This window comes from Scylla paramamosain, chromosome 15 (assembly GCF_035594125.1).
Source record: "Scylla paramamosain isolate STU-SP2022 chromosome 15, ASM3559412v1, whole genome shotgun sequence".
NCBI lineage: Eukaryota > Metazoa > Arthropoda > Malacostraca > Decapoda > Portunidae > Scylla > Scylla paramamosain.
In genome coordinates, this window is record NC_087165.1 from 25,023,329 (window position 1) to 25,041,011 (window position 17,683).

The 17,683-nt window shown below is 34.5% G+C and overlaps 1 protein-coding gene across 3 annotated transcripts in view; it reads right to left on the reverse strand.

Annotated features, from left to right (window-relative positions):
- Positions 1-43: 43 nt before the first annotated feature.
- The window catches only part of LOC135107718 (stromal membrane-associated protein 1-like), a 23,802-nt gene continuing 6,162 nt past the window's right edge, over positions 44-17,683 (reverse strand). The window contains exons 3-8 of one of the 3 annotated variants that reach the window (XR_010271919.1): positions 16,888-17,109; positions 15,867-16,074; positions 13,878-14,284; positions 13,677-13,772; positions 12,300-12,625; positions 44-167 (exon numbers count right to left, since the gene is read on the reverse strand). Coding sequence is in view for 1 of the 3 variants with exons in the window: in XM_064017909.1 (XP_063873979.1) it covers positions 12,383-12,625; positions 13,677-13,772; positions 13,878-14,284; positions 15,867-16,074; positions 16,888-17,109 (1,176 nt within the window). In the remaining 2 variants the exon portion in view is untranslated. Of the gene's footprint in view, positions 168-5,170; positions 7,954-11,203; positions 12,626-13,676; positions 13,773-13,877; positions 14,285-15,866; positions 16,075-16,887; positions 17,110-17,683 lie in introns of those variants that run through there. The other 2 variants (XR_010271917.1, XM_064017909.1) reach the window with 2 other exon arrangements.

Consider the following 17,683-nt stretch of genomic DNA (forward strand, 5'->3'; position numbering starts at 1 on the left):
GAAGTGTTTTAGTCTTACTAGTATATTACTGTTTATGTGAGATAAACAAATATTACTTGTAGACTTTAAGTTTGTACCTTGATGAATTTTTTGGAGAAAGTTCAGTGCAGTTTTCAGGCAGTGACCTCATCCTGGGACTCGGAAGAGGAGTCTCACATCTGCTGACTCTGGGTTGGTGTAATGAATGTTAGCAATCTTACTTTTCCTGTAGAAAGTAACCTGGGCAACTATGAGCAACAAGCTCCTTGATATGCAGTATTGTAGACTATTTGAGATATGTGGTCTGGAAGTGTTGAGCTATACAGCTGAGAACACAGGCATGACGGACAGAATCAAGATCACTGGTGAGATGAAACAAAGTTAAATATTAAAAAAAATGTTAGAATAGTATGAAAGGACAATATGACTGAAAAAAATAAATAAATAAAATGAGGAATCTCACAGGAAAGAATGTGCTGGTCAAACAAGGCATTATACACAAATTATGTATGTAAATATACAAAGTGTGAAAGTAGACACATGGCTTTCATATCAGATGGATTTGGTTAAGATGGATTTTAATTTTGTATGTACTTATAGTATATACAAGTAACATACATAACTATATCATACACTGGTGTAAAGTATTAAAACTTCCAAATTTCCAAACATATGTATTTTGACAACTGCACACTTTTGCTTATCAATGTAGACTTCAAACTTGCTTATATATATATATATATATATATATATATATATATATATATATATATATATATATATATATATATATATATATATATATATATATATATATATATATATATATATATATTAGTTGAGGATTACATCTTTGGTATACAAAATAAGAAAACTTAAGAATAAACCCTTCTGCTCAATAAATTTTAGCTGTAATGTACATTTTACTACCATGAGTAAATTCTCTCTCTCTCTCTCTCTCTCTCTCTCTCTCTCTCTCTCTCTCTCTCTCTCTCTCTCTCTCTCTCTCTCTCTCCTAACAAATATCCAAAGACCTATCACTCAATGACTAGGTTACCTAAAAAGGAAGGGCAAAACTTTTTATTTGAAAAAATTAAAATTAAAATTAAGTGGCAGTAAATAAAATAGATTAAATATATAAGAAGCAAATATTGATGAAATCCTTCAATACAATAAATGAATGACTACTAGAGGATGGCTGAGAATTTCATAAGATGCCTCCATATAAGCAACACGGTAAGCTTTTAACCAAGTTATATAATATTTATAATATGCAAACTTTCAACAATAAATGAATGCCCTAAGAAAGATACAAATGGTACTTTTCATTCTGGTCTGGACATTGGAGGAAGTATTACACATGACAAAATAACTAAACCTCTCAACATATGTATCCCAAGTATTAAAAAAAAAAAAAAATGGTAGAAGGCCCACAGATGTGCAAGCAATACATTTTCAATTACATCTCACTAGTATTTCATTGTAATTATGCATAGTGGTGACTGATTGAAGCAAACATAATTCAGACAAATGCTGATCACTTAGTGATCTTCTCATAATTGACAATCTGAATTAGATTAAAACTGTCAGTTTAAATATTCTAAAACCAGATTACCTTGACAAAACTAGATTGCACTTTGTCATCACATGTAAGTCTACTGTAATCTAAACATACTACATAATACTGAGATTACTCAATAAAATATTTTTTTAATAACCTCATGATATAATTTTTAAACAAATGTTTGGTCACATGCTTAACAACGCAGTGCATGCAGGTGGCAATGCATATAGAAATACACACACACACACACACACACACACACACACACACACACACATTTAGGATTCTGGCATGATTTTAAAACAAAACATACATAAGAAATCAGCAATATTTTGGAATGTTCACAGAAATTCTAGCAATATAGAATAAAAGATTCACATTTTAAGTAAAGCTTAGCTCAAGATCTATGTGTTATTTTAACTACATGAAGTACAGAAAGCCACAAGTATCAAATGGAATGTACAGTTTGTGTGAGAGAAAAATTCAAGCATCTCAATGTCAACACCAACATAATGAGGTGGAGTTACAGGTACTGTACTTTGCTAAAATGTAACCACTACACCAATAAAAAAATAATGCAATAAATTGAAATTGAATTACTTTTAGAATAAATTATCAAAAATAAATAATTAAAAATAAATAATGAAAAAAAAAAGTCCAGCGAGACGGGGTGGGGGAATGGGGAAATTACGTGTACTTAAATTATCATATGTACACATGTATCTCATCCTACACAAACTCAAGGCATTAATACCTACTGTAACTACAACTTACTAATAGGAGAGAGAGAAAAAAAAAAAAAGTGATCGCAAATTGTGAGTTGGAGCAACACAACTAATGGCACACTTAACTATACCTCCTTTATGAACAATGAGCATCACTACAACATATCAGTGACTTAGCTGGTTTGCTTTCTGAAGCCATCATTATAACATTTGTACCCAAAACACAAAAGAACTGAGATGTGTAAAGAGTCTTAAACTGAAGAAACAATTGTTAACGGACACCATAACACTGTCATCACAGGCACAATTTGTTTTTGTAGTTTGAGTAAATGCTACCTTGATACACAATAAGGATCTGTGAACTTAAATGCAGATCACATCAAAAGCTGCAACCTGCGTGAAAAATAGGATGAAATAATAATGAAATACTTATAGAAAAAATGTTGCCAATGTAGTACAATTGATAAGACTATTGAGATCATAAATCACAACAGGGATTGGGGAGCTTTATTGAGCATTATTCCTTATTAATTTGTCTACAGTGGTATTATCAGCAGACCTCAAAGTAAAGAAGAACCAATAATTAGAAAAAAAAAAAAAAAAGTTGCATGTGTTAGGTATTAGTAAGTCTTTTGTTGCCCACCCAGTGAGCATCACTTCATGCAACATGTCTCAGACTCCAACAGTGGAGAGGACATGTGAAATCATAATGTCTCTATGACATTCACTTTTCTTAACTATATATTCCAGTGAACTGTTTCTATGTGAATAATCTCTTCTATCTAAAAAGAAATTCTGCATAATGTATTATCTACATCAAAATACATTTATCATATCTATTTCAAATCACATTTAATTTGGCAAATACTGGACAACAGTGACAACCACAAGTCATTCAGCAGTGGTTTTGATATCTGACTTGGAGAGGCAGTACATCAATCAGGGAGTCTGTATCCATAGCCCCTCTGTGGTGATGTGCCTGCTTACGAAACAATTGGGTAATTTTTTGTGGCTTATATATATTATGGACTATAAATGAAAATTGTGATAAAATTAAATGAAATTTTCATACTTTATTCATATATTCAATAAGCATTCATCAATTTTTTTTTTTTCGATCTATTTGGGAACATTTATCTAGTTCCCCAATCCCTGGATTACAAAAATAAACATAATGCCAGTCTCTACATTATAGTGAGAGCTATTATTCAATTGAACATTAAGAGAATTTTAATGTGATAACAATCAACACTAAGCATCCAGTCATCTGAAAAATGTAGTCTTTATCTGGATCACATCTATGTTAATCTGGAAAATATATAGGGTACTCTACTTGCAATGTCTATGATATATAGTGAATAAAAAAGATAAAACTGATCTCACCAGGTAAGAGATAAAATGTTGCAATTTGTATTTACATAGTTCCTTGGAATTATTTTCATATACAAGATTTATGTAAATATCCATTATTATGCCACTTTAGCTACCAGGTTAAATTTGGTAACCATATCACAATGCTTTCTTACTGGTACAAAATACTACTTTGAAAACTGCCTCAACTAAATTTTTTAAGCTGTCTGCATGAAATATTTTTGCATGAGTGCTTTTCAAATGATTGTTAGGTTGTGCAGCACATGGGCCAGAACATTATGCAACACCACCATGCAACACTAGCTGTGATTTCTTGGTGAATTCAGTTGCAAAGTCTCTCTTACAATAAATAGAAATTCAGTTCTGTTCAGTACTTTACAGTGTAATGAACAGTATTGTGAAGCCACCTATGCTAAGTGAGCAGCATCCTAACACTATCTTTATGTGTGAAGGCATGCAGTGCCTCAAAATGTGTGTTGTGTGTGACAACCAAATGTTTTGGCACCTTTCCTTGCATATGTAGTTGGTTCTGGGAATTGCAGAGAAGTCTGCGTAACTTTTAGGTCTTATGTAATGGATTGAAAAGCATCATAGGATTGCAAAGGGCATTTTGAAGAAATGAATGGCAGAATCAAGTAACTGTATGACTACTACTTTGACTACTCCCTTTCTTTTCCTCTGTCAAGCTAAACATGATGCCCTTACATGACTGCATGAGCTTATTGCAACTGAAAATTTAAAGTTTTTTGTATGTGATATATGAATGAAAGGTCTGCCTGTTGATTAAACTAAAATGTCACTATTCAGCAAGGTAATCTTATTGGAACACTAGGATGAGGTAATGAGATGTACATGTAACACTTAGATATGTATTCACAGTGAAGCAGATCTATGCACTTTTGATATCTGTTTTCTATAGGAAGACAAAAGTAACCACTGAATAACAATCATACCAAAATCACTTAAACAATCCGAAGTGAGAATAATTTTGTATAAGGCAACCCGGAGGAAGATGAGGTTAACTGGTAACATCAACACGCCCAACAAAAATATTTATAGACATGAGAAGTGATATCTAAATAAACACAATACAAACATGACTGCAAGTCTCATTTTTTCTATTATCTGACCAAACATGATAATTTTAAAGACAAATACTTCAGAAATAATTTCATATAAATGATGCATTTACATTTTCATTCATCACCAGTGATTTGTGTTGATGTACATACAATTCATCTCAAGATGTGCCATTACAGGGCAAACAGTACCAAGGCCTAGATATCTGAAACTTTAGAATGATTTTTAAATCAGACATGTGCTGGCAATTTGAACAGGTTGTTGAAAATGTCTATAAGTTGTGATAACTTAAAGTTTATAATAAAAAAGGTTAAAGTGTTTATTGTTGGTGATGCTGTCATATGACTCCTTTTAAATGAACTTTTCTTCCTCTTAATTTATTTTCTGATCCCAGACTGAACCCTTCCACCTTGGTCAGAGTATGAAATGTGTGATGATATGGAGTAGGGGAGAGAGAGAGAGAGAGAGAGAGAGAGAGAGAGAGAGAGAGAGAGAGAGAGAGAGAGAGAGAGAGAGAGAGAGAGAGAGAGAGAGAGTTATCCTTTGACATTTATAGCTTTCACCAGCTCTTTATTTTCTAAGAAAACTACCTCATTAGAAGTACAATTACTTTTATGATAAAATTTTCCAGTCATCATGTTTACTCAACCAATCTGCTTACAGTATTGAGTTTAAAAATTGGCAACACACCTGACTCCCTCCCACCTGGCAGAATGGTAAGCCAGTGACTTGCTGCATCACACACCAGGAAGGCTGCATACAGTTCTTCATTCTTTTTTTTGTGTGTGTGTGTTTTATAACTTATTTGTTTTGTCTCCCTTCCAAGCATTACTACATTGATGGTGATTATACAGATTGACTCAGGCGCATTGTCTTGACAATTTAATGTGACTAATATCAAATACATTATGCAAGAAATGCTGCTCATTTCCTTTTACCTTAATATTTATAGATTTCACCTTCAAAATCTAGTTTCCTCTTAAAACCACAATAGTTATCAAGAACATTACTAAGCCTGCACTTGTAGCTTACTAAGCTCAACAACATTACTTAGAGGGCTGTACATAATGATTTTACAATATCTACTTGCACATTCACTAGGTGGATTCTTGATATTAGTTAGTCTATAAAAAACAGACAATAGTCTGTCTCATTTCATCCACTGTATATATTGTAGCAATGCTACTGTCATGTGTGCACATGCTGGCAAAACACATACAATTACACAAATACAAATCTATATACTAAGGGGTCATCCCCATGAAGAGGATCAGCCAAAACAAGGTGCTTACATGCATGCACCCAAATGCACAAACATTCCCTAAGGCTGAGAAAAAAAATAAATAAATAAATAAAAAAAAAAAAATTCTAGGCCTTTAGGAGGAGAAGAGGAACAATTATAATTGGCCATTACTGAGAAAGGGTCACTTGTGGAAACAATAATAGTTGCACCTGTGTTCTTCAAGCATTCGACAACACATCCATCCAAACACATTTATTCCTTGCTCCATTCCTACTGCAGCATTCTCAGGTTCCCTATCCTCTTCTACATTTGGCAGTGCTTCATAATGCACTACCTGTCTGCCTCTGCAGCATCCTTCTTGGTCAACATCTTGCTGTCTTCTTATGCTCTTTTCTCTCCTTGATGTTTACTTTCACAGCTTCTTCACTTCATTCCCCCCCAAAAAAATGTCTTATTCCCTTGAAAATTTTTTATCAGTCTTTAACTGAACTCCACATTTGTACTCACTTCTATTTCACATACACACACACACACACACACACACAAATGTGTGTGAATATATATATATATATATATATATATATATATATATATATATATATATATATATATATATATATATATATAAACCCTCCTGCAGTATGGTTGATGAGGTTCCTCTTTCCCCCTAGACCTCTATGTGCTGAGATGAATTGATGAATTTAATCTATCTTTAAGGTGTGTGTGTGTGTGTGTGTAAACCATGTAGACGCCTTGTCTTGGCTATGATGATATGAACTTCCTACATGGGTGTGCAGTGAAGAGACCAGGTGGAAGTGCTGCAGCAGCACAAGTTCACACAAACTTGGATCTTGTTATTGCATAATATGAGGTACCGTAATGAGGATGATTTACTTTAGCATTATGGATGTCATGTGCAACAGAATAGGTGAAAAACAGATTAACAAAGGAGTCAGTTTTTAGTAATACCATAGCAATATCAATACAGTTTTCTGATACAACGTGGCCTTTTATTCTACATCTTATAAGGCAATAATGGAACCACAGTTTCTTCAAATGAATACATAAAATCAAATTTGTACACTATCTATTTTCTTATGTATTTTAAACAATATGTCTTTTTACAACTCAAATAAATAAATATCTAAATATAACCTATAATAATCAAGGAGCAATGATATCTGACAGATCAAGAGAAAAGTTTGTGGTTAAGATATAAATTTTTGTGGTATAAATATATGAACAACCAATTGTTCTATGTTTGATCTAGAATCTGATGATAAACAAAGCTATGTTTACTTAGCTTTGCTTGCTGTCAGATGCTAGATATTGCAAGGACATGAAATCATTAAACATTCTGAAGGAAACCTCAAGGAAGAAAATTTAAGCTTATGAGAATGTATTCACTGGGTACAGACAAGGCTACAAATTTAATTGAGTATTTTTATTCTATACCAAGTAGTTTTTAGTGCAACTTACAGTGATATGTGAGAATACTAGTACATGTCTTTGATGCAGTGTAATGTGCTGCACCTTACCATCACAAAGGCCAAGGAGTCGCCACTATTATTTTACTGTCTTCGCGTATTTGAACATCAAAATTATTTCTGTTGACTAGTGTGTTTTTCAAGAACCTTGTACTGATAAATATAAGAATGTGTGTGTGTGTGTGTTTGTGTGTGTGTGTGTGTGTGTGTGTGTGTGTGTGTGTGTGTGTGTGTGTGTGCGTGTGATGGGACTGGGAAGACAGATACGAGATATGGGTAGAGTGGGAGACATTTGAAGCTTTACGCATGTGAGCATATATCATGGAAAACTGCTGTGTACAAATAAAGTGCATGCTGAGAGTCTAAATTACTTGTAAAATTCACCCTCACCCAATTTCAATTATGTACAGAATAACTGACTTCCTCAGTCACACATAATCAGCACCTTACATTGCACACTCACGCAGCAACACATGGTCACACTTCCTGAGGGCTCAGCAGCACCTTGAGAGAAGAAGGGAAAAGAAAAGAAAAGAGAAGTCTAGCAAATATGGAATTTTCCTGTCACTTCAGTCCTGTCTCCCATCACACACAACTTGCTATTATTGCTGAACAACTGACTGAATAACACACAAATGACTACTGCCACCTAAGAAATAACACACAAATAAAATTCTAGTAAACCTGCTAGGCACAAATGATAACAAAATCACATAAGATTAGAAAAGAATGAATGATGGGACACTGAATATGGTGTAACTTCTCATTGAACTTGAGAAGTTCAACCTTTTATTTGTTACAAGGTCTGGTATCAAATGATAGAAGAGCTCAGTAGTAATAAGAAATAATCAAATGAACAGAGATGCATCACCCCAGACCTTGGTCAAAACAAGCAGTTACATGATATGAGTGGGTGACGATCTTCATGAACACATGAGAACACAGTCTTGTTCACACTACCACCTTCCGGGGTGTAAGAGCACAATAATGATGGCATTCACTACTCCCTATGAAATGCTAAATGACAATGACATATTTGGAAATGAAAAACTTCTTCATATATGATTTTTCCTAAACCAATGATGTGACACCCAAGAAAAAAGACAGAGTAAATATAAAGGATGAAAAGACCGTCCACAGTAAAATTCCACTACTACGACAACCACTAATTCTACAACTACAACTACTACTACAATTAAAATATAATGATAATAGTTATAAATGATGATGATGATGATAATAATAATAATAATAATAATAATAATAATAATAATAATAATAATAATAATAATAATAATAATAATAACAACAATAATAATAACAATTATAAACCCATTTCATGTTGCAAGCAAGATAGGTATATGATGAAAAACCATGCATCAACTGCTTGTCATGCCAAGGGAGGGGATAAACTGATTACTGTGATCATAGGAAGCTCAAGCCAAACCAAGCAGTGAAAAGATTGATAAAAAGAGCTAACAAGACAATATGTCTGTATTGACACTACAATCCCAATGATAAACTAATATTTTTTGTAATTTACTTTTTTCATAAAACTGGCCTTCTTGGGGGAAAAAGCTCATATTGAAACTAACTTGGAAAAAATAAAATACAATAAAATAACAAGTTTTAAACCTGAATTTTGAATTTTTATACAATCTAAAGTTATAATGGAACTTATCCAAACTGACACCCTTATGAAGAGAATAATGATAATAATAATAATAATGATAATAATAATAATAATAATAATAATAATAATAATGATAATAATAATAATAATAATAATAATAATAATAAAAGCATTAATGATAATATGGCCAGTTCTATTGCATGAATTATTATCTCAAACCAGAAATGTCAGACTACCTATTCACATGTTGCTAAACATAAACTCAGATTTGATGTTAAGACAATGAATAAAGGAACAGAAATTTACCACATGTAATTTGTTGTTAACCAATTCACTCTGAATAAACAGTCCTAAATTAATAAAAATATAACAATTAAGAAAAAGGAAGTCCGTACATTTCCCTTACAATGATATTACATCGTTTGTCACCAATATTTTGAAATGACAACAAAAACTGCATACAAAAAATGTTTTGGAAGTATGGTTCACTATAACACTGAAGTGTGAATGACAACATTATCATTAAAGTACAGTGGGCCCTGCCTTAATGAATAGTTCAAGTTAAATTCATCATTGTGGGGCCCACTGTACAATATAAATAACTAGATCTGGCATAAAGTATATGTTAAAGGTATCTTTCATATTTATTCATCAGGTTGAATTTTGATGCAATTGTGAAAATTAGCACTGCATTAGGTCAATCATGGTATGCTTCCATGGATGGATTGAGCACAGCCTGAATTTACTGTAAATGATATGGATGAAGGAATATGTAAAGAAAATATAGGGAAGCCTTGTTGTAACAGAAAATTCAAATTAAAGCTGAAAAAAACATTTGCAAAAATTTGCAAATTCATCCTCCACAGTGTTTTTTATTGAAGTTTTTGCTAGACTGAAACCATAAAACTTTTCTTGTACCTATGAGTGCTGCTTATTGCTTTTGTTTGATGTCTCTGATGCCAAAGCACAAAATGAAAATCCACTACAAAGACTTAGACTATAACAAAATCACAAAGCATTATATATGCGACAAACAACTCTTATGTCTGACTGAAAGTTCTTTTGTGGAATGATGTGGCCAACCAGCAAGATATCTTGCCAACCCATTTAAATTTTTGGTATATACAGATTGACCATGGATCTTTCAGCACCATTGGGACTTGTGCTGAGCCTAACAGTACAAATGTCCCATCACAATAGTTTTCTTTCTTAGATGCCATTACACATGCTTTGGGCACAGCCTATTGTAACAGAACGACTGCAGAAATGATAGTTAGGCAAGGTTTAGAGATACTATAGTTTTCATGTACAATCTCTGGTATGGGTAATCATGCCTTCAGTCAGTGACTAACAAAGCATCTACAGAGTAGTATCACTCCCATTACACTCACATTTTTTTCAAGGCTATTTATAACAATACAAAAGCTAGTACTGAAGTAGAACATTCAGTAATGGTCTCCAGGTGTTCTAGTCATCTCCAAATTATAAACATAAAATGCAATTAAATTATCTTATTCAGAGTGAAACAAAGGAAAAGCTAAAACTTCTAGCTAAATAGCATGACCAGCACAACTCCCCAGAGATCTTACTATATGAAGTACACGAACAAAAATATGCAAAACAACAATAAAATTTTGTGTATGGCAAACACCTGAAATTCTATCACTTTAAAATGATGTGCACCTGAAGTAATAGTGCTGAAAAAACAATGGCCAAACTGATTATATATATATATATATATATATATATATATATATATATATATATATATATATATATATATATATATATATATATATATATATGTGTGTGTGTGTGTGTGTGTGTGTGTGTGTGTGTGTGTGTGTGTGTGTGTGGGGAAAATAATAAATAAATAAATATAAAAAAAAAAAAAAAAAAAAAAAGCCTTGAGAAAGGGTGTGCCAAAATAGTTTCAGATATCTGTCTTGAATTCTTATCCTTATGTGCCATTTAGGACTCAGCTTTGGTAAGTAGCTTTCTTTGTTTTGCTGATGGTATTTAATATAGAGTTTCATGTCACATGAAACTGATCATGAAGAAAAAAATTACATGAACAGAAACTGTATGGCTTCAGTTACACCCATTCTTAAGGGAATGTCTTAAATATATATATATATATATATATATATATATATATATATATATATATATATATATATATATATATATATATATATATATATATATATATAAAAGAACATTTGAACTTCTAACCATAAATAATTTATTCTGAAAACCTACATAGTAAGCAAACAATAAGTTTTCAACTTACATTTTCATACTCTGAATGCATTTCCCCTCAGAAACATGAACTACATCAGAAGGAAGTTTTCCAGTTCAATGTATCCCTTCTTTTTCTGTTGCACTTAATGCATTTTCCCATGAAAGGATTGGACTGGCTAATCAGAAGCCTTTTTTGGTTAAAATTCTTTGAAGAAAATAAAATCCTTCATCAATGAGCAACTTATAACACTATAAATTATGGAAACAGTCTGGATCCTGATAATTCTCAAAAAATAGGTATGATCAAATGACAAAAATAATGCATATACTATGAAAATATAAACATTGTGTGTGTGTGTGTGTGTGTGTGTGTGTGTGTGTGTGTGTGTGTGTGTGTGTGTGTGTAACCATGTAGTACATAATCAACTGTTCACTTGGTCAACTCCCTGCTTTCTAAGTGCATGCAGGGCAAGGGCAAAATGTGCAGTGACAAAATCACATCTAACATAACCACAAACATTTCACAACAACTTGCACTCCTCCAAGGAAAGGTCCATGAATTAAGAACTTGAGATGCAGAGTATTGCCAGCACACTCAGGCCTGGTACTCTATTTGTGAATACATAATATTTACATTTTTTGTAGACACAAAATGCTTGTATTCTTTAAACTGTATTAAAACACTTCAAACATCAGTCAACATATTTCCAACACACAAATATACTCTTCTCATAACAGTATAAGTATGTAGCAATTAATGACCACAAAATACTGAGATAACTTTAGACATGAATCACATATTAGTGTTCCCTGGTACCTGCTAGTGAAATTTTTTTCCCACAACAAAGTCCCTGCCCTTACAGCAGGCATTAGCAGGTCTGTGACATAGTAGAAAACTATGTAACTGCAGAGGTGCTCATAGTTGAAGATACAGCAATAAAGGATAGTTTCAGGAAAGAGGCAGGGCACTCACCTGGTTCATCTTACAGTGGCTGGGTTCTGGCACCAAGGGAGTGTGAGGGTGGTAGCACAGTATTCTCCTAGATCACACCCTTGTTATTGCCATAGTTTGGTAGCCAAGGTAGTGTTCCCTCCACCAGTCCCACTGCTGGTAACTGATGGAAAACCTCCAGATGCCACAGAGCTGGACATGGTATTGGCACCCATGGATCCTGTAGGAATGCCCCCAGACATACCCATTCCCATGCTCCCCATCATACCAGGGGTGGTTCCAACAAAGCCAGGGTGGGGTTGACCTGACTGTCCCGTTATATTGAGATTGGCCAACTGGGACTGCATCTGTTGAGTTTGAATATATTGTTACTCATAGCACAAAGCTGATGCCTTTGCCTTCTGCATAATGGGAATGATAAAAAAGAAATTTACAGGTGCTAATTGTAAATCATATTGAAACTGACATCCATAAATACTGCTGACACTGGTAAATTCCTTAGGGATAGGCTTCGGACAGCTGATTACATTTTCAGGCCTGTAAATTCTTGCCTTTTCATTTAAGGGCCAACTTTTTCAGTCAAAAGTTTGTTTTCATTTACACAAAACTTTATGGCAAAGGAATAGAAAAGAAAAGAAAATCTGCTAACATCAATGGAGCAGAGCACTTTAAGTGAAAAGTAGTCAGGATAAAAAAATAAATAAATAGATAAAATAAAATAAATAAATAAATAAATAAAATATATAAATATAAATAAAATAAAAAGATCTATTTATTGCATTTAAACAGTTTTTTTCCTGCCAATAAATATTTGACAGTTTTTTAACACGAGACTTGTGATGTAGCCGAGTTTTATGTACCATCTTTTTCTGTTGTTGTTGTTGTTCTGAGGATGTCTTAAAAAAAAAAAAAAAAAAAAAAAAAAAAAAACAGGCAAAATTTTAAACTGACATATTAGGACTGGTTCTTAAAAAAATTTACAACTTAATGAGCTCAGGAATCTCTTCTTACAAGGTCAGAAGAGTCCGTTAGGTCAAGATTTTTTTTCATAGTACAGCAAAATTTCATTAACATACTTCATAAAATAAATAAAATAAAGGATAGACTGCTGAAGTATTAAGAGACAAAGAGGTGAGAAGGGAATGAATGGACTGGAGCATGCACAGTGGTATTGCAAGGAATGGAGTTATTGGAGGCTCTTCTATTGTGGCCATTCCACTTCCATCAGGGACTTCTTAGGAACAGGTGTAATATATTGATGGATAAAAGTGATGATATTCATAACATCCAATAAATTTTGATTATATACTTCATTTATGCCATTGCTAACTTTTGTATTAGTTATTTTAATTGAAGGATGTCCGAGACTGACATTCCAACAAAAATGGAAAGACATACCTGTGCAAAGGGGTTAGCTGCTGAGAGCTGGACAGCCTGAGGCAACCCATTAGGGAAAAATGGGTTGGGAACACCACCCCCAACAGGCATTCCAGTCTGTATAAAGAAATTTATCCTGAAGGTATTACCTGAATACTAATTTCACAATAAATACACAATGTGATCACCAACCTTAAGTTACACTACATCCTTCCCACTCACCTGGGCCATGAACATCATGTTCTGCTGTTGAGGCTGGGGTACCACTCCACCATTCTGTATGCCTGGTGGTGGTTGCCCTAAAGGCTGAGTAGGCATGGGTGCAGGTGCACCAGTAGGGCCAATGTATACTCCACCAGGCATACCAAACATTCCTGGGGCAGGTTGGGGCTGGGCTGGGGTTTGGCCATAAAGTGCCAAGATTGAATCTTTGGTTAACTTGTCTTGGCCAGATCCACTCTCAGGTAATTTCTGATTGAAAAAGTTTTCCTCCTCTGTCTTTACAGAATCAGTTGGTGCTGGTGTGGAATTAGAAGTTGTGGAAGTGGTCTGAGTTGTTGGGGGTCCCAGAAACTCTCCAAAGGGATCTGATTCATCTGATGTTGCAGTATTACTGGCTGTTACAGTTTCTGGAAAAAGAAGTTAAGTGATAAATTTTCACTGTCTGATGCCAAGTAAGTTCTGCAACTGTTACAAAACTATTTCTTTAAAGTTAATGAATCAAGTGTCCAAAAATTTTAATCAGTGGAACCTGAAAATCTAACACCCATCCCTGGCAACAGAAAAGGATTAATCTTTAATTGGGGTGTGTGCTATGTTTGCTCAGTTGCCAGTGATCACCAGCTACTCGTATTCTAATGTAGAGGTGGATCAATGCTCCCACAGTTCTCTGGAGATGCACATTCTAAAACCACCTCTCGTGATATGTTTTGATGTACTGTACTTATATGCTACAAAAAATTGATCCTAAGTATTTATAATAGTAACCATGGGATTTGGTGATGCACACTCTACAGAACAGTTATTATATGCTAAATACTCATAACTAGGCTCTCAGTGTTTTCACATTTATTTCTATTCTCCTGCTACATATTTAGTTTGAAACATTTTTCCACTGATATCTACAGGGACTAATGTTTTACCTGGCAAATCCCCAAAAGAGTCAAGCAAGTATTATTTGTGTTACCAGGATAATGTGACGGCCAAAACCATGCAGAGATGAAAAGACCAGTCGATATCAGACACGATGACTTCTCCAAAACACCCAACAAACCCAAGGCAGGAGATATGAGTTTGTAATGCTGTTGTAAAACACCCTGTCTATACACATGCTGTGGTTGATTGCATGAACATATCAGAAAAGAAGAGCCAAGGTGTGAAAGGATGGACTGTATTTCCAGAGAAGAAAGTGGCAACTCAAGGAAGACACTGCGAGACCCCCATGTAAACAGATGAGTGGCAACTCAGGGAAAACAATGGGAGACACGATGTAAACAGACAATCTTTACCAGTGTTCTGCTAAGATTTGACATCAAAACATGGTTGTTTCTTTCATATGTGCCAGGATTTATATACAGTATGTTAACTGTATAACTTAAATGGATAAAGTACAGTCATAAAGAGAGGAAAAATAGTATTCATCCCAAGGTGATGATACATCCCAAACTTGGGATAATGTGCATAGTATTTAGCATGTTTTGCCATATCTCTTGCTCTCTGTTTGATGACGTTGGCTAAAAATGTTCCTAATATTTTATTAGTTGGTTTGATAACATACAAATGACGTAGATTTTTTTTTCCAGCTGACCACCTTTTATGTGTAAAAATTCAGTTAGCTTGTGAATCTTGTAGTTTTTCTAGACTATAGTGAATGCTCCAATTGCCTTCACCAATTTGAGACAAAATCCATTAACATAAAGGTAAAAAACTTATTTGCATTTTGTAGATGACTAAAAAGATACAGGAATACTCTCATTATTATCATTCCAAATAACAATGCTATGTGAAGCCATGGATATGTATGTATTTATGCCTCACATCACCATGTACAATCAGCGCGTATGTCTGTGAGCAGATAACACCTGTATAAGACTGTTGCACTAATATTGAATCTTGAAAATAGTAAAGGAATTACTTGGAAAGGTTGTTAAAAGTGGATCATGTAAATTCTCAGGGATAGTGTGTATAGAAAAGCTATCATCAGTCACTCACCTAATCCCAACAAGTCCTGTGTGGCACTGGAGGTTGCTGTTGTTGCTGAAGAAGAGGAAGTAGTGGCTGCAGCATTCTTGACACCTGTACTAGGTGAAGGTGAGGAACTCTTGCTTCCAGGAGCCTTTGGCAGGGGCTTGGGGGAGGCGCTGGTTCCTCGGTTGCTGGTGTTACTTACTAATGCTGGTAGTTCCACAGTCCCACTGCCCTGTATGATAGAGGTGGTACAGAACAGTGGAATCAACAAAGACAATAACTAAACTGTGAAAGTGAGATGAGGTACTGGAGCTGACAGAAGTTTATGGTTGGGAACTCCTTGCTATATGTATATGTATCGTGCCATCATCCCCTCATATTTGTTGATTTTATTTTTGTGGTTCTATGGAAGGAAATCATTACTAAATGATATCTAGGAAAAGTCATATGAGAGAGAGAGAGAGAGAGAGAGAGAGAGAGAGAGAGAGAGAGAGAGAGAGAGAGAGAGAGAGAGAGAGAGAGAGAGAGAGAGAGAGAGAGAGAGAGAGAATTTCAACTAAATGCACTATTGAGAGCTTCTCCCAAAGTGGCACTGTGGCAGCCATGGCAAAAGAGCCTCCATTCATCTATAAACATTCCATTTTTGCTTCAAGCGCTTAGTCTCTACTATTTTTTTTCTTTTATGTAAGAGGGACACTTGCTAAGGGCAACAAAAATCTTACTTCATGCAAGTACTCATTTACCCCATCATTTCAAGTGGCCTTTCTCTCCCATCAACACCTTCACTAACATTCACTTATTCAACAAACTCTTTGCTCTTCATCCTCTCAATAAGACCATACTAACTCAGGGTGTTCCTTTCCAATCATTCCACCACTCCACATCTTACACTGCTTACACAGACACTCATACCATGCCTATTACTGAGAATTTCATATGGGTACTATATAAAAAGACTGGAAAACACTGATTTGTAAAACTGCAATCAGCAAGTCTTTAGCAACCAACTTACATGTTTAATGAAGGGCATGATCTCTCAACTTACCTTTTCTCTTTTCTTCTTTCTAAGTTGTTTTTCAAGTTCAAGATCCCAGGTAGGGTTGGGCATTGGAGGTTGCACCCACTCTCGGGCAATGTACTTTTTGGCTTCATATTTGGCTCGGACAAACTGCTCTAGAGCAGAGTCCATCTGTGGCCGACGAAAGCTGTCAGGAATGTTGGCCTCGTAGACTGCTCGTGCCCGGCTGTTACCCATCTGCTGAATGCACTGTAAAAGGAAGACCACTGTATCATTGAAAGGACCCATTACACCTATGAATAAATACTATCCTGGTACAAGTTGACAATAATTACTTCAGCATCCTAAAGCCATCACGAATTAGCCATTTTACTGGATTAACTGAGGTTTACCCCTTGACACCTCTAACACACTTCCTGAAGTCTAAAAAGACATGAACAGTGTACATGGTATGCCAAAGAATGTCTTCAAATAAAATGGAACAGTAATTATACTAAATGTAAATCAAATTCAAATATCATGAAACTGGAAACAGGAAATAAACCTGGCAAACTTGTCAATATATCCTGCTACTCCTTCCTTCCTACTCCTTCCATGTTACCACAGAAAAAATCACATAATCTAGAGACTTCAGGTTTTTGATAAATTAAAGATGCAGGATCAATAAAGGGAATGCTCTTAAAACTAAAGCAATTAATTCAGACAGAGCTGTGTAGTTCATAATGGAAAATGAAAAATTTTCATGAAAATGTCAATACTCTGCTGTACAGGGAGAAGAGACTTACAGCAACATCCCCACCCTTTAGTGGTTAAGCTACATGAT